General features: G+C 35.7%; 2 protein-coding genes across 2 annotated transcripts in view; one reads left to right on the forward strand and one right to left on the reverse strand.

Annotated features, from left to right (window-relative positions):
• Positions 1 to 954: 954 nt before the first annotated feature.
• Positions 955 to 20,426, forward strand: LOC129271569 (HEAT repeat-containing protein 1-like). Its single transcript, XM_064107111.1, has 18 exons — positions 955 to 1,079; positions 2,212 to 2,457; positions 3,292 to 3,412; positions 3,909 to 4,099; positions 5,056 to 5,108; positions 6,820 to 6,943; positions 7,837 to 7,980; positions 8,534 to 8,752; positions 9,227 to 9,354; positions 10,363 to 10,462; positions 11,161 to 11,316; positions 12,325 to 12,459; positions 13,171 to 13,275; positions 13,888 to 14,053; positions 15,305 to 15,459; positions 16,291 to 16,449; positions 17,201 to 17,309; positions 18,000 to 20,426. The coding sequence occupies exons 1-18, from the start codon at positions 972 to 974 to the stop codon at positions 18,086 to 18,088; spliced, it is 2,508 nt and encodes an 835-aa protein (XP_063963181.1). The 5' UTR covers positions 955 to 971; the 3' UTR covers positions 18,089 to 20,426.
• Positions 20,408 to 23,033, reverse strand: part of LOC129271007 (uncharacterized) — a 37,281-nt gene continuing 34,655 nt past the window's right edge. Inside the window, exon 8 of the mRNA XM_064107112.1 lies at positions 20,408 to 22,880. Within this exon, the coding sequence (XP_063963182.1) occupies positions 22,644 to 22,880 (237 nt within the window). The 3' untranslated portion in view covers positions 20,408 to 22,643. The remainder of the gene's footprint in view (positions 22,881 to 23,033) is intronic.

A 23,033-nucleotide genomic window follows, 5' to 3' on the forward strand; every position in this document is an offset into this window, starting at 1 on the left:
GTGGACCTGTTACATCTTTCTCACACTTGAGACAAGTCGTTCAGCATTGCCAGACACCAATTGTGTACCAATACTGAATTAAAGGAAATTCAAAGGAAATACATGTAGCTATAAATTTTTATATAAATATGATAAATACATTCTGATTCAGGAGTGTGCATTATTAGAGAAACTGGTGAGACTGACAATTTTTTGAAGAATAATACTAGAATTTTCCTGATTTTCAATGAAAATCATTGGAATTTGCCAAATTGGATTGGTCATGTTGAACTGAAAACTTGAGTTGATATGTTGCGGTAAATCAGGGGAGCATTTCATTAAAGTACTTTTTATCCGACAAGTCCTGTTTTATCGGACAATCACCATAGTAACAGTACTTCTCAGCCAATCAAATTCAAGGAAACATTTCAGATTCGACAACTCGTCAGACTAAAGTGTTGATGAAATGCTCCCCAGAAGTGAGATCTGAGTAACCATGTTTATGTTTTTACCTTTTCCTCCTGACTTTTGGGAGCATGTATAGCTAGCTGTCTTCATGTTCATGAGAGCAAGTTTCTCCTGTCAGGATTGTAGTCAAAGTGCCCAAATCCTTATCTGATGTTACGTTGATCCAGGCTATACTTCATCTCCAAATAATCTTTTCTTCCTTTCTTCATGATCATGGGAGTATTAGACTTCTTTGTCAGGACAATAGTGATAGCTTCCGCTTTATTCTTTGACTTTACTTTGATATCTTCTTTTCCTGTAATTACGGTGTACTTTATATTATCTTCTTTTTTTCCTTAGAAGCATGTATTGCATAACGTCATTGCAATCTTTACATTTATGGAAACGAGTCTTCCTCATCAGGACGATAGTCATAGCTTCCGCTTTATTCTTTGACTCTACTTTGATATCTTCTTTTTCTGTAATTACAGTGTACTTTATATTTTTTTTCTTTGTTTCTTTAGGAGCATGTATTGCATAACATCATGGCCATCTTCACGTTCATGGGAGCGAGTCTTCTTCGTCAGGACGATAGTCATAGCTTTCAGATCATCCACAAGACTGTCCAGACTGTTATACCTGCTCTAGTCAAGGTATGTACTTGCTTTGTGATATCAGCTCAATCCAGACCATAGGAAAGCAAGGACTAGGAGATTGAACCGTTCATAAGTAATGCGCAACTTTGCTCATGACTGATGGCCTGTTCTTTTGCTAAATCAGATTTCCCCAAATTGCCCCTTTTTACATAATGATAATAAAGGATATTTGTATATTGCACATATCCAACTTGTCTGTTGCTCAAGGCACTCCTACATTACCCCAGAGCCTCTATCATTCCCAGTGCTCACAGCTTTTTGAGGAATTCTACAGGTACCCATTTACCTCACATGGGTTGAGAGCAGTAAATTGTGAATCAGTTTCTTCCTGAAGGAAATTTGGCTTTGGCTGGGATTCGAACCCACGACCCTGTGTTTCATAGTCCAGAGATTGATCCACTGGGCCACAACGCTCCACATGGGAGTGAATTCCTATAATCCTGATCAACAAATGATTAGTTTTCTTTTACTGAATGTGATTTTGTGCAGATTTTTCTTATGAAAACCTGCCATCAGAAATTTATAGATGATAAAAAAATAATGACTATGAAAGCAAGACAAGAGGGTATAGGCGATGGGTGCTTTGCAGCCACTGCTTTTTGTAGTCTCCTATCACTTGCATTTTGAGTAACAGCAAAGACAATATTGAAGTTATCTCTGCTAAGGTAATAGGCTACTTTCAACAGGTTAACAAGAGATTCTCAAATATTGAGAAAATCAGGCGCAGTGTTCAGCAAGCATTAAAAAATTCTTTAAATGACATCAAAAGCAATGTAGGAAGATCTCTTCATCTTTACAATAATTGCATGGAGCGTTGTGGCTCAGTGGGTTAGCCTCCGGACTTTGAAACACAGGGTCATGGGTTCACATCCCAGCCTTGGCGTAATTTCCTTCAGCAAGATATTTATCCACATTGTGCTGCGCTCAACCCAGGTGAGGTAAATGTGTACCTGTCAGGAATTTATTCCTTGAGACTCTTGAATGAACAACAGTAGTTTGGTTAAACCTAGGGTAATTATGCTGCATTTATTGTAGAGTGCTTAGAGACTCCTGACAGAGATGTATTAGGCACCAGATAAGCTAGTATAATTATTATTATTTGTATTCATTCTACATTCTCCTATTCCAGGCAAGCAAGGACCAATCTCTTCCATCATCCTTGGCAGGCAACCTAGAGGATGTTGTTACCATGGTGATGCAGACGTTTGTTGATGCCTTCCCTCACATCCCGGAGCATCGTCGTCTGCCTCTCTTCACTCACCTGGTTCAGTCTGTGGGCGGGGCAGAGTATCTGTGGAGGGTTATCTTGTTGCTGATTGGTGGATATGCAACCAAAGGTGCTACGGCTATGCTTCCTGAAGAGACAGAAACTAAGGTATATTCTTAATGGTCATAATTATGGTTATTATTATCAGCATCATTATCCTCACCGTCATCATGATCATCATCAGGCCTGATTATCTTAATTACAACTATCATATCCATCACCAACATCATCACAACCAACATTATCATCGTCATCATAAATCATCTTCACCAGCATTAAATATCGCAATTGTCATTGTCATTATGAAATCACAGCACATCACAGCATCATTTTAATCATCATCATCACCAATCATCCTATCATCTGCATCATCATCATCCTAATCACCACCACTACCGTCATCATATCCATCATTATCATACCAATTATCACCTCTTTGTAATGATGACGATGATGATGATGATCATCATCATCTTTATCATTATCATCATCCTAATCACCACCACCACCGTCATCATATCCATCATCATCATTATCACCCCAATTATCACCTCTTTTTAATCATCATCATGATCATCATCACAATAAACATTTATTGATGCAGTATTTATCTATATCAAATGGTTTCTCACTGTCCTGCAGATTCCTCATATTCCAAGCATCTTTATGGCCAGCTTGCATTACCATGTCATGCATTCATCTTTGGTCTTTCTCTACTTATCATACCAGACCCTTCCAGACCCTTGTACTTTCTAAGTTTCAGTGTGTTCTTGCTGCCCATCTGCGATAAGTAAATCTGTGTATGAATGCAAATATTTCATTACTTGTTGATGTCTAATAATGACCTTTGTCATTGGAATTCAACTAAGATGTCTTCCATCAATCAAATCTTTGTAATTTATTTAGCTGACATCGTTTTGATTGAAATTGTAATCCTCTCAGGGTCCTGGAAGGAATCTAGAGTTCTGGCTGACGCTGTGTCATCATTTTGATCCTGAAATCCAGGTGGTCAGTCTGACTAAGATGCTGGCATACCTCTCAACTCTCAAAGGAAAGAAAGAAGGTAAGCTCAAACAGAAGAGTGTAGAATAGACAGATTGGCGTGGGGTGTTAATAGGTGTTGGGTGTTGATGGGTGTTAGGGACTTGATGATCTGTCTGAATAAAGATGTCATACCTTACAACTCTCAAAGGAAAGAAAGAAGGTAAGCTCAAACAAAACATTGGTGTTGGGTTTTCATAGGTGTAGGGTGTTGATGGGTTTTAGGTGCTAGGTATACTGAAAATATATTCTGTGACAGAATTATGAACAAGATGGTAAGAACAGATTATTGTTGTTTGTGAGGAAAAAAAATCAAATTTCTGAAACTCTCAGTTGATATGATTGTGGAATTTGTCAATAGTACAATTCCGGTAATTTATTACAATCACTTTTATAATTTAACAATTAGATTGACTCTTACTTAAAACATAGACGTTGGCAATGAAATAAAAGTATGCCATTTGAACACTCCAAAGTGAAATATCTTGAATCTCTGACTTTTTTCTTCTCTGACCTAGATGTCTCCAAGACACCATCTCGCTCTACCAGGTCAACACGTTCAACAGGATTGACCTCGGGGTCAAAGGTCGCACCACAAGACCTGATCTTTGATCAAGAGTCTCATAGTCCAAGGCAGCTGAGGCATTTCAAGTTTACATCAGTGGGATTCTTATCTCAGCTTCTTACAAGTGATCCATTCATTTCACAGGTGAATATTATGATCTACTTTCAAACCCTTGGGTATGGAGGGATTAGAGTAATTGAGTGGTCAGTATATTAAATGCTTGTTAAAGTCCATCCCAACAAAATGATGACATTTTAAATTATGCTTGTATTCCCCAAACAAGTGATCAAATTGCAGGTCAAGTTCACCCCAGAAAAAATGTTGATTTGAATCATCAAAGAAAAATCAAATGAGCATTATGCAGAAAATTTCATCAAAATCAGATTTAAAATAAGAAAGTTATGACATTTTGAAGTTTTTCTTATTTTTCAGAAAACAATTGATGCAAATGAGAGGGTCAATGATGTCCCTCACTGATGAATTGTTTGAATTATACAATATTTCAATTTTTACAGATTTTACAATAACAGTCAACTTGACTGAACCACAAAATGTTAAATATTTCCACATGTTCAGGGAGGAATAAAACTGACAACGGGGAGGAAATAAAAGTAATTCATATTTCATATAATGAAATACAAAAGAAATAGTGAGTTGGTTATATCATCAGTCCCCTCATTTGTATACCGACCAGGATGTGCATATAACTGTTTTATAAAATTAAGCAGAACTTTAACATGTCATAACTTTCCTATTTTACATCTGATTTTGATGACATTTTCAGTGTTATGCTTGATTGATTTTTCTCTCTTTATTCAAATCAACTATTTGTTGGGGTGGACTTGTCCTTTAATGATGTCACTCACTGTTTCTTTTGTACTTTGTTGCATGAAAATATGCAATATTTCATGTTTGCTTATTTGAAAAGAACGGGAGAAAACAAGTTTTTTTTTACATTATAAGGAGACAATTTAAATATTGCTTATTTGATTCTTTTGCTAAATCAAAGGGTGTGCAAAAGCATAATTAAAAATTGAATCATATAAACAAAAAAAGGATGAAGATAATCAGTTTAGAATATTACTGTTTTGTTTTTACAGCTTGTGAATCTATCTGAGGAGAAATCTGCAGCCATGCAGGCACTATATCAAAAGTGAGTAAAGCTCCAAAAGATTATATGATTATTCCTAGTGTTAATCATGTAGAGTTAATGAAAATGGTGAAAAATTGCCTAATTAATCTGTATCTAATGACAGTCCCATAAACTTTCATATTCTTGTCCAGTATATTTTTATTCATAAGTTTATATATTCCACATTAAAAAAAATCCTAGATTTGTACAATATTATATTCTGCAATGCAGAAATTTGTTTCCATTGGAAGTTTAAATTTTCACAAGGAGAAAATACACATGAAGTGAACTTTAACTAAACTTACCAAACAGATACAGTCATAGGTGAAAAATAAAAACAAACAATATATGTGAAGAAAATCAAAACTTTTGAGTTGTGATATCTTCAAAACATTTACTATCCCCCCCTCCCTCAGTTTGTAATTCATACATCACATTTGCATTGAGACAAGATTTTAAACTAAGTTAGAAGAAAGATAAGGAGGAGGAAGAAAGGAAAAGAAAAGTTGAGACAAAGAATAAAGGGGATTTTTTTTTTTTAAGATAAAACAGGAGAGCAAAAAAATGCCATAGTTTGATTTCAAGCAGCTGTGAAGGTGACTTTCTGGAAATGAGGAGAGAAGCAGATGTTTTTAGTTTACAGGGAATCTGCTTCTTCTATACCGTGTTTACACTTAATCGGCAATTGGTTCTGAACCAAATGCCGATGCAGAATCGGCATTTGGATTGTGTTTACACGTTGTTACAGCTCGCAGTTCAGAACCGCGAGCCGATGCAAAAACCTGAAATGATACGCATACCTACAATATACGTTATAATAAAGACTACGCTGGATCAGTGCGCTTACAATTACGTCACAATGGTAAAGTAATTGAAATGCGCACAAATTGCCGGTGCAGAATCGGCTTTCTGTTTACACGTAGTAAAAAAGCCGATTCTGCATCGGCTCGCGGTTCAGAACCTACTACTTTGGTGGTGCAAATTGCCGGTTCTGAACCGCGAGCCGATTCAAGTTGCTCGCGTTTACACGCTATGAAAAAGCCGATGCTGAATCGGCTCGCGGTTCAGAACCGCGAGCCGATTCAAATGCCGATTAAGTGTAAACACGGTACTAGATAATTAAAATACTTTTGTGAAATTCACAATATAATTGACAGGTGCATGATGTAATTTACTCTCTTGTTTACTTGGAATGCAGTTTGAAGGAAGCATGTCGTTCATTTCATGTACAGATGTATATTACAGGAAGAGTAGTTCATTGCATTTTTGTGAAGTCAAGAAACTTTGACTCAAAAGGAGGTCACAGGCAAATTAAAGAATCGAGATATCTCTGTATGCCCTTATTCTCATTTCTATAATTGTTTGTTAAAACTTGAATGCAATCAAATGTGTTCAGCAATTATATATCTTTTATATTTACAGTCTTATTAAAAGAGAACATATAATAATTTAATGTTGGCATTATAAAGAAGAAATTTTTAGTATGTAAATAATTAAAACATTATTATTTTAATTTGATAAAAGAAAAGGAATATTGATTGAAAAAAAACAGCTCTGCATTTTCAAAATTGATAACAATATTTTGAAAAATGATAATTTATGTAAAACAAGATTATAAGATGAAATGGCAATGACCTCTGTCTGATTAAAGAAACAATTAAATCATCAAATACTACTTTAATATTAATTCCATTTAAAAAATTCAGTATATCTGTGTTCACATTTACTCTAGGCTTCTTGAGCAGACACTGTGTTACATTACTCATGTAGCCCACTGTATTCAAGATAACACGGATCCTAACACTGCTAAGTTCTGGAGAGCTCTTCTTCACAAGGCTTATGATGTTTTAGACAAGGTACAGTGACTATTTTTTTTTGTATTGGCTGCATAGCACAACAAGACTGTAGGCGCCGCTTTTCCAACGGGCGGCGACGATGGCGTTGTCAACGTTGAAATCTTAACCAAGGTTTAGTTTTTGAAATGTCAGAACTTGAGAAGTATGTGGACCTATTTCATGTAACTTGAACAAAAGAGTATTCAAGTATCACCGGTATTGGAAGAGTTTTAGGTCACATGACCATGTTAGGGGTTTCAACATTGAAATCTTAACCAGGGTTAAATTTTTGAAATGTTGTCATAACTGTGAATGTAAATGGATCGATTTCATGAAGCTTGGACATAAAGGTAATATATCACAGATCATCTTGCTTCAGGTCACATGTCCAAGGTCATTTGGGGTAAAAAAAACATTGTATTTTGTTATCAAATGAATGGTGTTTTGTGAAACATTATTTATCCTAGTATCCAAAGTCAGTACTGCTGCTGTATTGGATTGCATAATGCAGGCGAGACTGCCAGGGGAGTTCCACTTGCTTAGTCTTTTCATGCTATGTCACAGTTCATGCTTTTCATAATACATGCGCCACCAACATGTTTATAATGAGAAGCTTGTGGGTTGATCTCTTCTTCTTGAAACATACAAGATAACAAAGCCACAAATAAGAATTTAAAATTTAAAGAGATATTCAACTAAAAAGGAATACCAAGTGCAGTGAACAATAAGTATTAATCAAAAGAAAAACTGTTGTGACTAAATAAGATTATAATCACTATGAGTGATGTAGTTGCGATAAAATCATTTGTTGTACTATTATACACCTCTGCCCATTGGATTTGGGGGCCAAATAAATGAATTATTTTATCATTTTACAATTAATAATGACTTTTGTTATTCTTTTCTTTTACCAGGTTAACTACTTGCTACCTGCCAAGGTGTTTATTGGTGTAGTATCAGGTCTGATCTCTAACCGTCTCCCGACGGTCAGGAGGAAAGCTATAGAGCTTCTTAATAACAAACTCATTCAAAACAAGGAAGGCTTCGAGGAGGAAGAGGTAAATAATAAAAAACATTAATCTTGTTTTTATTTTGGTTACTATTATGGTCCAGTGGATAAGGCTTGGAACCTCAAGGTGACAGGTTTAGATCAATGTGCTGCGTTATTGTCCTTCGTCCTAAGATTTTGACCACTCAGATTACTGAACATTCTATATATATATATATAATACTCATAATGCTGTCATCATTCTCACATCCATGGAATGACCAGTCAAGTTCAAGTTTGCACATAATGTTTGAGAAGTCATACTTGACCAACATGAAGATAGGCTCGACTCGTCTATTTTTTTTATTTATTACTTAGCTTTTTATACAGATAAGTGGGAGGTGTAAGTAATATAAAACCCAAAAAAAAATTGTTTACCTGTGCATTTAAGTATTGAAATGTTTATTGTGGTGCTCAACTGAACACTTTGTCGTAGAGTACTGTTCTTCGGACATCATTTTTTGGCTTTTTTTCACAGCACACATTGCTAATGTTTAGCCCTGAATGCCCTCGTGAACATATATCATACATGTATGTATACTGATTTCTTATAATCCTTACAGACTGCAATGCTACTAGCTATGCTTGATACGTTGCTTGTAATAGCGAAGTCATCTCGTGAGAACCAGGCTGAAATGGATGAGCTAGACATCAATCGCCAGACTGCCCTCTATAGTCTCAAGTTACTCTGCAAACTGTTCGGCAGTGAACATCGAAAGCAGTTTATCAAGGTGATGGAGGTCGCACTTGATGTTGTCATGGAGACACAAATCAACAACCAGGTAGAAGTTTTGTTCTCATTTTGTCTTATCCATTTGAAATTACATGCTAATTGATTATTTCATTCTGTTTAAATAAAGCACATGAATAATTACATTCCATTAAAAATTTTCTTGAAAAAGACCTTCAAATTACCAAATAGAATATGCTTGCTTTGTTTAGGTTAATGTTTTAATGATTCACCATATTTGCTTCTAGTGCTACACTATTTTGGGACTCCACTCGCCATGGTTAGTGGTTGGTTGAGGCATAATATTTTCATGTGGTCTATCCATCTGTTTGTCCGTCCAGTTATTGTTCTCACCAACTATATTAGCCAAATTTTACCGCAATCATATATATATTCAAGGTTCACAAGTTAACTTTGAATTTCTCATGTTGATATTATTAGTACAAGAACATTTTCCCTTCACAATATTGAATAAGTGCATCATATTATCACTGCTGGGTTTTTTTCCCTATGTTCTTTATAATAGGTGTTAGCAAGTGGTTTACTTTGCTTAGCTGAAACAGTGAGTAGTATAAAAGCCCATGCTATACCCTACCTTGGTCGATTCATGCCACCTCTACTGGATACACTGACAAGCAAGACTCATGTAACAAGGTTTGTTTGATATTAGTTTCCAATTTATCTGAACAAATACTTTGACTTGAACCAATAGACAGGCAAAACCAGCAAACGAGTTACAATTCTCAACAAATTGTTATCTGGAAAAATATAAGCATTCTGTTCTGTTCATAAAAAGTGATTAAGAATGTTAAAATTGGTGAAAAACTCTTAACCTCTATTCATGAAGATCCTTGTAATTTGTTTTAGGTGGTAAGGTTTCTGTATTGCGTGTCTGTTTTGAAGGGCCAGTTGTATGAAAGTTTCTATTTGCCAACGATCGGTAACTTCCATGGAATGCCTGATTTTGATTGGCTGTTCAGCATTGTAACCATGGTAGTTACCACTGGACGGCAAAGTTACTTTAATAGTAACTTTTATGCAACAGCCCTTAAAAGAGAAATATGATATTGAGACCATGCGAGTATTTGATGAATAGATTTGTCCGTGATTTTTAATGGCATCTGTTTTAGCTATTGGAAATCCTTGCTTCTGATTGGCTAAGAGCAAATTAGTTGTGAAAATCACTGGAAAGATGCTTTGTGAAATGCCCCCAAGTATATTACTTATCATTTTAGTTGGCTAAGCAAATTGCTTATTCTTATATTCAGATCACTTCTATATTACTTTATCAAACCAAAAAATAATAACATTTGTGACATCATAACATCTAAGCCAAGTAACGCACAATGTATGTATCCAACTGTGTACGGGATGCACATGTACGTTTGTAGACTGCATGCAAGCCAGACTTAAAACCAGGTAGGCGGCTGATTTAGTTTTAAGCAGAATACCTACCCCAAAATGATGATTGAATAGCTAAGATGGATAATTATGTTACTTAAATAGAATACTGAGTAAAATACTTAAAATTCTGGCTTCAGGATTTAAATGAACACTTGCCCTGAAGTGTAGGGCTGTTTAATCATGATGATCCCTGCTAAAAGTTGATTATTGGTCAGTGAGATTTTGAAATTAATTCATTTTTTCCCTTTTACTTTTTAGTTCTGATTTACATCTTCTGAGCACAGTGACAACCATACAGAAGATCTTGGAGACTCTCCCTCACTTCCTTAGTCCATATCTTGGTCAGCTGCTTCAACAGGTAACAACTGATCCTTGACGAGGTGTTCGGTTTCAATGATTGATGATAATCTTTGAATAGCATTCTTTGATTTTTGTCTCGCCTGTAGTTTTAATTATAAACTGTTGCAGCACAATATATTCGAGGACATTTAAGCAATATGGTAGACACTAAATAGATGAATCAAGATATAATCCTAAATGGATCTTGGTATTGATAGTATTCTGAATAGAATTAGAAATCATTCTAGACTAGATTATATGTTATTTCAAATGGTCCTAGATAGTATTCCACATTTCATTTCATGTTTTATTCTGTGAAATATTGCAAAGGGATATTAGTGCATCATGGCAAACTGTACTTAATTTTATTCCCTTGTATGTCCTGGGCGCCGTCTTACAAAGAGTTGCGATTGATCCCATCAATCGCAACTATGGACGGCCAGCAACGTCAACATGTATTATGCATGTTTGTTCAAAATGTTTTCTAGCTATGATGTATATTCATGCATTAATTGTTTTCTTAAAAATTCACTGTGCTTCTCTTTGTTTACAAAGGACATTGTGCAAATTTCCTGTAGAAAAATTTATGACACTGATGGATTTTCATAGAGTAACTATTGATTGGATCAATCGTAACTCTTTGTAAGACGGGCCCCTGGTTATTACTTTTTATCAATCTACCTACAAGATATTTCTTTTTGCCAATATTTTTCCAAGGTGTGTCGTCTGTCCGGTTATCGTCAAGATGAAGAGAAGTCTCAGCTGACGTTACGTCTGAAGGCATGTCGTCACCAGCTCTCCACAGCGCTACCCCCGAGAGTTCTCATTCCTGCAGTCAGTGAATGCTACAAGATCAGTGTGACAAAAAGTCAGGTAAGGATAAAACGAATTACTTCTTAAGATGAAGATGATAAATGAAAAACTTGTAGAGCATAATCATTATGATGATGATATGCAACATTTATAGGTAAATGTGCAAAAGTCAACCTTCTAAAAGTTGAATATTGAGAGCAAGTCAAAACATTGTTGTAGACTTGATTATGAAAAAAGGGGATTACGTACTTCTAAGTTATTTTTCCAAAGTTTCCAGTATAGCACTTAATACAGTGTCATTGTTTCATGCAGTGCACATTACCATTCCAGCTTTTGGTTCCTACCCTGATCAGGTTCTGGAGCATCCAAGGATTAAGGGCAATTTATAGACGTGTAGATATTGACTTTGGTATCAGGATGTACCTGTCAATGCCATTAAACACTCCTGTTGTCTACAGCTGAAAACCTTTAAAAAAAAGACCATGTGATTTCTAAATCAGTGATATGAGAAAGACCCCTCCGTGTATTCTTCTGGAAATATGTTTTGAAGTGGAATGTTGGGCAAGATGTTGCCAGTTATTATCTTATACCAGTATATAAATGGAGCCTCTTTGGAAACCATTCAATTTCATGAAAAGTATTACAAGTAAGCCTCTGTCGTCACAGCAATGAACAATGGTGTCTCATGAAGATGTAATGCAGGCAACCAGGGTAGTTATGATGCATTAACGCAGAGCACTTAAAGATGGCACACACATAGGTCTTGAGCTCAAGATGTGCAAGACACTTTTCTTGCATTTGTAAGAAATGGTGTTGCCATGGTTACCACATATTGCAAAAATCCAGGAATACTCATTGTGGATCAAACTACTTCCCCAGTTTTTAGCCAGTGCTCATGAAATTTGGCACAAATTTTCATCTTGAAGTAGAGACATGCAAGATTTTGTAAATGGGTTGGAATCTGCATTACCATGGTAATGGTATAGGGTGAGGGTTTTAATCACGCAAAGTGATATTTCTAATTATTGTTATTATTATTAAGATTGATTTACGTTTATTTTATTACAGTCTAGCATCGGTCCTCTGATGTCCATCTTGAGTGACCATCTTGACCAACTACCCAAGGAAGATCTCTTGAGCCATCATCATGCTACGGTCAGCCTCTTCCTACAAGCTTTGGAGTATCGGTCAACCCATGCAGAGGTACTTATTATTGACCTTATACATTGACATCATCATGCTGCCATCTTAGAGGCTGTAGCCATTGCCTTACATGCATTGGTGATCTGCAGCTGGCTCATCTCTGACAACTCTGTTACATGTATTCCTATATCCTCTGAGGGAGGGTGCTATGAGATTATGGCATCATATGCATAAGGTCTATCATTGGAGATGTTCTTAGACCTCGCTTTAAAGATCACTGAATTGGGTTTGGTTGGTTTGTCTGACTGTTAGAAAGAATGGGTGCCTGCCAGTAACCCGTCTCACACCCAGTTTCGATACATTCAAGTAACACTCAAATTGCGATTGATCTAAATTCATGTAGTTATGGAATTAATGTTTGATCAATCACAATTTAATTTTCACTTGAATCTATTGTAACTCTTTGTAAGACTGGGCCCAGTAGACAATAAAACTTATCAATTGCAAGTCACCAGGTCACTGTAATCAAAATCTACTATATGAAATCAATTGCATGTATGTTATCATAATATGTCATGAAACAGGTGCTTTGTGATATTAGAACACATTATGAATAAATCATAATGATTAATTTTTTGGTATGTCCGAATCAGAGTCCACCCTTTTCTCCCCTGCTCGTTCAGTATATTTCATGCAATGCTTTAATCAAATCATGATCTAGATTTTATGTTCCATCATCAACTTGTAATCTTATCTGATTATATTTTTCAGAGTTCTCTTGATGAGGTATCAAGTATTGAAGGTCATGTGATAGATGCTATGAATACCATGGTAATGAAGCTCTCCGAGGCTACATTCAGACCAATGTTTCTCAAGGTAGGAGCACCAATTTTCTTTCACCTTTCCAACCGTTGCGATTGTGTGCAACATGTATTGTGACCAAATGATTGCAAACGATCGCACAATCAAATGTGAAAGCCCCCTTATCTTCATTTCCTTCTGTTTTCTCTTTATTTTCTTTTTTCCTTTCTGATAATATATTTTTGGGGGAATGATATTTTTGGGAACTTTTTTGTTAGATAAATGATGATAATGTATTGTTACCTTGTTGCTTAAAAACTGCACTATGCTTAAGATGGTTTCATATTGTTTGAACTTTCCTTGTTGATTCTAGAGCTTCAGAGGTACATTTTAACTTTAAAATCCCATGCTTTCTCATATAATTAATGTTATACCGAAGTTTTTACCTGACTGCTAAGAAAGCACGAATGCCTGTGAGCAAGCAATCAGGGGACCAACGCTTTAAGGTACTCCGAGGGACCTGGTAATGAGGATAAATGCCTTACCAAAGGGCACTAGTGCACCACTTGGGAATTGAACCCGGGTCACCGGAATCCGAAACCCCCGCTCTACCGACTGAGCTATCGCGCTTTCTTACAATTAACTTTTGTGAGACTGAGATATAGCCTTATACTTCTTTTCCTTCAGGTATATGAATGGGCGACTCGTGGCAGCAACCCAGAGAGGCTCCTCACCTTCTATCGCCTTGCCGATAGTATAGCAGAGAAACTGAAGAGCCTCTTCTGTCTTTTTGCTGGTCACCTGGTAGCAAACATTGCAGGAATCCTCGATGCTAATAATGTCATCAAAACAGGTCAGTTTAAAGATTAGTTCAAGATTTTGCACATATCCCAGCAGGGCCCCATCTTACAAAGAGTTGCAATTGATCCAATCAATCACAACTATGGACAGCCAGCAACGTCAACATCTAAAATACATGTTTGTTCAAAATATTTTCTAACTATCATGTATATTCATGCATTCATTGTTTTCTTGAAAATTTACTGTGCTTCTTTTTGTTTACAGAGGACATTGTGCAAATTTTCTGTGGAAAAAAATTATGACACTGATGGATTTCCATAGAGTTACGATTGATTGGATCAATCGTAACTCTTTGTAAGACGGGGCCATGTGTATGTTAATACGAGTTGTAATGATAATTAATGAAAAAGTGGAGGGATGATGTCAGGGGGATCTCTGTGAGTGGAAGTTGAATCCAGCCACCCCTGTATTTAGGGACTAAATTTAAAACCTGGATGATGAGTCAGTAGATTTTTATTCAACAAATTTTAATATGAGTTATGGCCTAGATAAGCAAGAGGCCTTCCAATAAAACTAAAGCTTACCCAGGGAGCAAGAGAGTTTTTCCTTGCATGCTCTAGCACCTGATTAGGGTAGCCATACTAAAGCCAGGGTAACAGTATGCAGCGCGTAGGAGCATTGTATTAAGCGCTATATAAATGTTGCATCTTATTTTTTTAACGTTACCTGACATGGTACGATAGAAAGACTAAATGGATTTTTAATTATTCATATGGACCTACTAAACACCCATAGGGTTGGCTGCTGATAAGATATGTTACCTGATTATTTCAATGGCTGCCTGACATGGCAGCAGCTTTAAAATTCTAAGGTAAGTTTATATAATTGCAGATTCCAAATTTGGAATAATTTTTATTTTTAAAGAAATGCTCTGTATAATATTACCTCAAAGAGAAACTATTGCTCTTACATCTTTTCAGTTCATGCACTTACAGAACTGCTAACTTGTGAACAAGGGAAGCATTAATTCTACATACATGTACCTACAAGAGAAAATTGTCTGATTGTATGAGCCTGGTGACATCCTTCAAAGTACTAATATGGGCTTTAAATAACACTGATAAAGCTTTTTTTTTATCAATTTTTTTTTATGTCCATTTAAATGATGTTCCGTATAAACCTTTAACCTATCACCGTACCAGACAAGCCTTTTTATGATGACCCTCATAGTAAAGAGAAATATGTCTATGTCCATTCAGATGTTCCACAAGTAAACCTTTTTCTTTAACCCTTCTTTTTTCAGACAAGCCTTTCTATGATGGCCCTCATATAAAAGAGAAGTCAGCCAGTCTTCTGGGTTATTCTCTCGATTGTCTACATAAGTGTTTTCATTATGATAAGGGAGACTTTGTGAGCAAAGAGAGATTTGAGAAACTTATGCAGCCTCTTGTTGATCAGGTATCTACGCTACTGTCTGTTTATTTTGTAATCTTTTTATCCTCTGTTAAAAAGTGCTTTGTAAGTCCAGCTATTATTATTATTTGTTTGGGATGATGTTTGAAGGTTTGCGTGATGGTATGGTTGGAAGGTAGAGTAATCTTTTTTTGAGATGCATGAGGCTCCTGAAGATGGACAGTCAAACTGCTGGGAAAAAATGGTGATTCTTCTCCCTGCTGTACAACTCCACTGGCCGACTCAAGCCAGCCTTCTCCCATCTCTCTAACTACTCAAGCCTCTCAAACTTTTCTGGTTTACAGTCCTCTTAAAGACTACACTCACCTCAGAAAAGAGTACTCTACCTTTCAATCTTCCAATTTCTCGCCTCTCTGTTTCACTTCTATCTCTGTCTACTTTTCGTACTCCATTTAGGACCTGCTACACGGTGTACCATAAACCTCTTCCACAATAAATATTTTTATAACTAGTACAGTTATTGTTTAAATCAATTTTTTTTAAATAAATCCACACTAAGTATTCCCCTTTGATGAAAAGGTACATGTATATGCATAAAACTATCCTAATGTGCATATGCCTTTGGCTCTATGTTCTGCTTTCCTTTATGACCGCTGATTTACCAACTGAACTATAAACTTCCAATGGAGCATTTTATCAATGTTTTTGTCTGACAAGTTGTCAGATCTGACAACTTTACTTGATTTTGATTGGTTGAGATGCACTGTCACTATGGTAACTGTCTGATAAAACAGGACTTGTCGGTTAAAACGTCTGACAAGTCCTTTCGTGAAACACTCCCAAGTTGTCACATTTATTCCGATTCTCTTCCTGCAGATTGAGAACACACAAGGAGGAGATGACACCTATGAGGACCGCATCACAGGTCACCTGACACCATGCATCGTTCAGTTCATGGTTGCCGCTAGAGACCCCTCCACCTGGCAACCTCTGAACTATCAGATCCTTCTCAAGACAAGAAACTCTTCTCCAAAGGTGAGCCTTGTTACATGGCTTCATTGTCATGTATATCATACAACAAATGATGCACAGGTATTACGGTTAGTGGTGATGCAGCTCACCAGTGGGTGCTAACATTAGTACAAGAAGCATAAGGCTTGCTGCAAGCTTCTGCACAACGTAAATACTAGAAATGCCTGAGTTGGAACCAACATTGCACAATTAAACTTGTGCATAATTTTTTTCTGTAAAACGGGTTGATAATATGATCATAACGTCGCCAAGTAATTGGTTACAAATTAGAACGATTTTCAAAAATTCCAAAATAAATCAATTAAGCTAAGCCATCAATTTCCTTCATGATATCATCACTACTATAGTGTAGAAAAATGTAGTGTATGCATTACTTGTGCCCTCCATAAAGTCCATGCCCCCTTAACCTTTGCATATAAAACCTCTAATGTAATAGCACCATTGCGCACTAAAGGTTGTACGCATTCACAATATCATACACAACCTTTGATTTAATGTTATGTAGCTAGGTGACCAAAAATAAAGGAGTTCCTTAATACACTGTACCTCCTGTGTTTCTAAATCCTTTTTTTTTTTACTGGAATGTCCAATGTGTTGGATTGTTTAATTCACATACCCCCTTACATGACCAAAAACTTTTTGAAGATGTAAAAACATGTTCTGAGAGCGTTCACAAAAGAGTAATCTTGATGACCATGGATGTTTGCCAAACTGAAACTATTGGTTGACTTGTAGAATGTTACTGTTCTTCCAGGTTCGTTATGCTGCCCTCACAGTCCTTCAGGCCGTTCATTCTCAGTTGGGTGAGGACTACCTCTCACTGCTGCCTGAAACTATTCCATTCTTGGCTGAACTCATGGAAGGTAAGTCAGGAATAGCTTATTACATCAGGGGACGGTTTCATGAAAGTTGTCGGCACTGACAATTTGACTTTCTCTTACAGTTACCATAGTAACAGTTAAAGGTTAGTGCCTCTCAGCAAATCAAAACCAAGGATTCACTGAAGTTGTCAGCACCGACAATGTAGTCAGTGCTGACAATTTTGTATGAATCACCAGTTAATTGAAGTACTTGGATAGTATGAAGAAATAAGAAAGGAAGGAAGAAACAACCAAGCAAACAAACAGAAAGGAAGAAAGAAGGAAGGAAGGAAAGAGAAGGGACAGATCAAATGAATGATGGAAAGATAGTTGAGGAAGGAGGAAGGGTGGAAGGAAGAAACAATGAAGAAAGAAACATTTGTAATTGTATAGCGCATGATGTATCCACCATGATAGGTACTCAAAGCCCTCATACATTACCCCTTTTTAAGCTCGGCTACTGATTCTGGTTCTCGTAGTTTTTTAAGGAATTACTTTCTGCTGGTACCCATTTACCTCACTGAGGTTGAGTACAGCACAATGAGGATAGATTTCTTGCTGAAGGACACTACGTCATGGCTGGGATTCGAACCCACAAACCTCTGCTTTAAAGTCCGAAGACTAATCCACTGGGCCACAACGCTCCACCATACCATGAGTTTACTATGGGGTTTTTTCTGTTTTGTTTGACAGATGAATCTGAGGAGGTTGAACAGCACTGTCAGGATGTAGTATCAGAGCTGGAGAAGACTCTAGGAGAACCACTTCAGAAATACTTCTAGGAAATCATCCAACTCCACAGTTCTTCACTTCTTACTGGGTACCATTTTACATCACCCAGGTGGTAGATCCAGAAATGGGGGGCACAACTGTTACATAAATTTTGATCTAGGAGAGTCCTTTGCTTGTCCATGTTTCCATGTTGTACAGTGCAAATACAGACTTCTTGCTCAGCGACATATTGAAGAATCAAGAACAGAGTAAATGTTTTGTTTTAATCAAGAGCGAAACTGCTGTTTTGGTTCACAAAAAGACTTCTTAGTTCTGTGTCATTTGACGGGCATTTGATAATACATTTACTCTGTTTGTGAATCCTCTATGCATTGCTGAGTGATTATTCCCTTTGAATACAGTGTTCTAGTCAGATCTCTTCATTAGATGTAAATGAGAGGCAAATAAGTTTTAACATTAAATTCCTACATCAAAGGTACTATCTTGGTTATAAAAAGACCTCTTAATGATTAGATCTTATTTTAAATTCAAAGCGATAATTTAGGAGGAGCATGTTAATCTATATCTTCAAATCTGAATACATGTTTGTTTTAATTAAACATGTGACTTTATAAAAAAGACCCTTAAATTTTTTTTGTGGATTTATGTCTTTAAAAAAATGGAAATTGCTCTGTTATCATTAGAAATCACAAATACATGTGATTTAATCAGAGCTGCCAAGTGGTAGATTTTATCCTAATTAACTAGGATTTTTTTTAAAGTGGAAATTGAAATTAAGTAGGATTTTCCCCCAGGAAAATAGGATCTTTGAAACTTGTTAGAATGATGATTTTTGGTCTGTTTTTTGTCTCACCTGCATAGCAGAGTGAGACTATAGGCGCCGCTTTTCCGACGGCGGCGGCGACGGCGGCGTCAACACCAAATCTTAACCTGAGGTTAAGTTTTTGAAATGACAGCATAACTTAGAAAGTATATGGACCTAGTTCATGAAACTTGGCCATAAGGTTAATCAAGTATTACTGAACATCCTGCCTGAGTTTCATGTCACATGACCAAGGTCAAAGGTCATTTAGGGTCAATGAACTTAGACCATGTTGGGGGAATCAACATCAAAATCTTAACCTAAGGTTAAGTTTTTGAAATGTCATCATAACTTAGAAAATATATGGACCTAGTTCATGAAACTTATACATAAGGTTAATCAAGTATCACTGAACATTCTGCATGAGTTTCACGTCACATGACCAAGGTCAAAGGTCATTTAGGGTCAATGAACTTTGGCCGAATTGGGGGTATCTGTTGAATTACCATCATAACTTTGAAAGTTTATGGATCTGATTCATGAAACTTGGACATAATAGTAATCAAGTATTACTGAACATCCTGTGCAAGTTTCAGGTCACATGATCAAGGTCAAAGGTCATTTAGGGTCAATGAACTTTGGCCAAATTGGGGTATTTGTTGAATTACAGCCATAAATTTGAAAGTGTGTTGGTCTAGTTCATAAAACTTGGACATAATAGTAATCAAGTATCACTGAACATCCTGTGCGAGTTTCAGGTCACATGATCAAGGTCAAATGTCATGTAAGGTCAAAGAACTTTGGCCACGTTGGGGGTATTTGTTGAATTGCCATCATATCTCTATAAGTGTATTGGTCTAGTTCATAAAACGTGGAAATAAGAGTAACCAAGTATCACTGAACATCTTGTGTGAGTTATAGTAGTTTTCAAAATCAGCACTGCTGCTATATTGAATCGCGTGATGCAGGTGAGACGGCCAGAGGCATTCCACTTGTTTAAACTTTTAAAGAAAAGTAGGATATTAGGCTTGAAAATAGGATAAAAAGAAATAGACAATAGGATTTTTTCACGTTTAAGATGTACATAACGAATCATTCTGATCATTATTTTGAAATGATTCAGATTGGAATTCATCCATGTCAAACATTAAGATCATAATCATTATTAGTTACTATATCACTGGGCCCTGTCTTACAAAGAGTTACGATTGATCCAATCAACCACAACTATGGAAAGCCAGCAACATATAAAATACATGTTTGTTCAAAACATTTCCAGATATGATGTATATTTATACATTCATAGTTTTCTTGAAAATTCAATTGGCTTCTCTTTATTTACAAAGGACGTTGTTCAAATTTCCTGTAGTAGAAATTATGACATTGATGGATTTTTACATAGCTAAGGTTGATCTGATCACTCGTAGCTCTTTGTATGACGGGTATTGACTGGTAAAATCATGATTTTTCTCTGTTTTGTCATATTTTCCGCAGAGGAATATATTTTTGCTTCATATACATACTCAATATGGCATTATAAGAAATACAGCTCGAGACATACAAAAAATAGTATAGTATTTTTCTTTATTCATTGTCATGCATTTGAGTCTGTTACCTTCTATATATATAACAATATAAAAAATGATCCACATGCACCCAATATATTTGAAAAGACTTATATATGATATAAAAGAAGGCACCATGTTTATACACATATCAATATGAGATAGAAGTTAATCATAATTTACAGATGATTGCTTTTCAGAATTCATAAATGCGCAAATGAAATATGATCATGTGCACTGAAAATTAGAATTATAAAATACATTGCATGAAATGTACAAATATTGCTGAATATGTACAATATACAAGTGAATGATAACAATTATATTGTTCTATAATCTCAAAGGCATGCTATTATTTTGATGAGCATGCAAGCATTTCGAAATTTCTAATTTATGCCTTAAAACTTTAATGAATTATACAAAGTTCCTTGTTCTCAAGGCATGGAATAATATAACAACAAATTTCAAACATTTCCAAAGGCATCTAAATAAGAAACAAATGATTGTCTACACAATACAAATAATTCAAATACTAGTACACCTTTGCATGCACTAGAGATAAATATTTTATATAAAATTATTTCTGCACTGATAACAAAGTACCGTAAGGGTTTTAGTGAAAGCTAAATGAAATATGACCTTCATTAGAGGCAATCATGTATATATACCTCAAATGATGATTCTGATAACTCTGGGAACTATACCAGCATGCTTGCAAATGATGAATCATAGAATAAGATTAGCTCAAGTGGTTGCTTATCAATGTTATCACCAGACCATACCTCATTTAAATTAGAATAAAGTCCCCAATTTTCCACAATATTGAAGACACAAAAGTTTCATCAAATTTGGGAAGTGCACAGAATTTCACAGAAAAACACATTTTTTTCAAGTAAAAAATTTGATTTACTAAAATATTGAAAATCATGGAACTTGAAACTGCATTTCGCATGTGTTTGCGAAGCTTTATTTGAATATTGCATTGTTTTTATATAATGCAAGTGTACTTTTCATTAAAAAAACAAATTCCACTATTGAAATATTAATTTATTGTAAGATTTAGCCATGTCATTGAAGAAAACAGAATATTATGTTTAGAAGTTTAGAACCTCAAAGAATATGGAACTTGCAATTTATAAAACAGAATACCTGGTGGGTTTTTCATAAAGCTGTTCTTAAGTTACTAACTTAACAAATGACTGGTATCCTTTTTTTTTAGGGAAATCATGCGCAAGAGATTTTCATTGGAATGGTTTTGCTCCTAAGATAGGACCACCAGTCATTTGTAAAGTGCCTCATAACTTCAAACAGCTTTATGAAACGCCCACCAGGAATTTAATTAAATAGATAGCACACTATTTTGCCATAGGCAAATTAATCCATAACAAATAACATACCTTTTTAGATATTACATGTACATCTTCACATTTCTCTTAGAAAAGTTCAGCACAAAACAAAGACTTTCATTTAATGAATATCTGTGTTGTTTAAATAAATATTTGTTCAATAAATACAAATATAATAGCTGTTTATGTATCTAACTTATGCCATTTGTGAAATATTTCGTATTTCGTTAGAATAAGACAAGTTGAAAACTAAAACCTAGAAACAATTTTGTTACTCTAACTCTCCCACAAATATGAACAAGGTGTAAAAATTTATTGGGTTTATAGCTACCAAAAAAAAAAGATATTGCTTTTCTTCATATCAATATTTGTCTATGTCGCAATATGACTTAAGGTACTTTACTTATGATTGAAGATTATTGTACGTAATTATTGAATGGCAGGATATTGCATACTCTATGAATGCACATTTGCAATTTAATGATATAAGCTGCATCATTTGAGAGTCGGTAATAAAGGGGGTTAAGACCCAGGTGTCTTTTCTATGAGGGCTACAAAAAACGGTTTTACAAAAAAGAAAACAGAGAAATCTTGGGGGAAATGAATCACATGAATGAGCAAAGAAAGCCTCAAAATTATTTTCTTAAGTCTTTGACCTCAAAACTTTCAAGAGCATAGTTTCAGTGCTTGACCAAGATGAAAGTGAAAATCTGAAAATCCATATTGTATTGTTTGAGATAGAAATCAGAGATATAGAAAACCTCCAAATATTAATTTGGCCAAATTTTTCATCGATCGTGGGCTCAGCAGCCACTGTGCAGTGCAAGATGACATGTCCCAAGATAATGAAACTGCTGATTTTATGAAACAGATCTAAACAGATACTTTCTAATCACTGAATAAGTTCACGATTGCAAAGAAGACGAATCCATTCTGTCTTGCGGAGCTTGTGCGGGAGTTTGAGCTGTTGAACGGTGGCCGAGGATCGGTCCAAGATGTATTGACGAAGTTCGTCCACGGCACCGGGCTGAAGGAAGATCAGTCGAATGGGAGCAATGGCGTTGATGTTGCGATAGTGGTTGTAGCGTTGGGCCTTTAATCGCAAATTGGCTTCCAAGTCGGCCGCAAACTGAAAAAGATCAGATGATTTTGGAAAATAATAAAAGGCAACTTTTATAACATTTATTTAGCGCTTAATACAATGCACAAGAGTGACATTGTGCCTATTTATCATTATTGTATTTTATTATGCATCCACCTGTTTTCTTCAATATGCTTATAT

This window comes from Lytechinus pictus, chromosome 11, assembly GCF_037042905.1.
Source record: "Lytechinus pictus isolate F3 Inbred chromosome 11, Lp3.0, whole genome shotgun sequence".
NCBI lineage: Eukaryota > Metazoa > Echinodermata > Echinoidea > Temnopleuroida > Toxopneustidae > Lytechinus > Lytechinus pictus.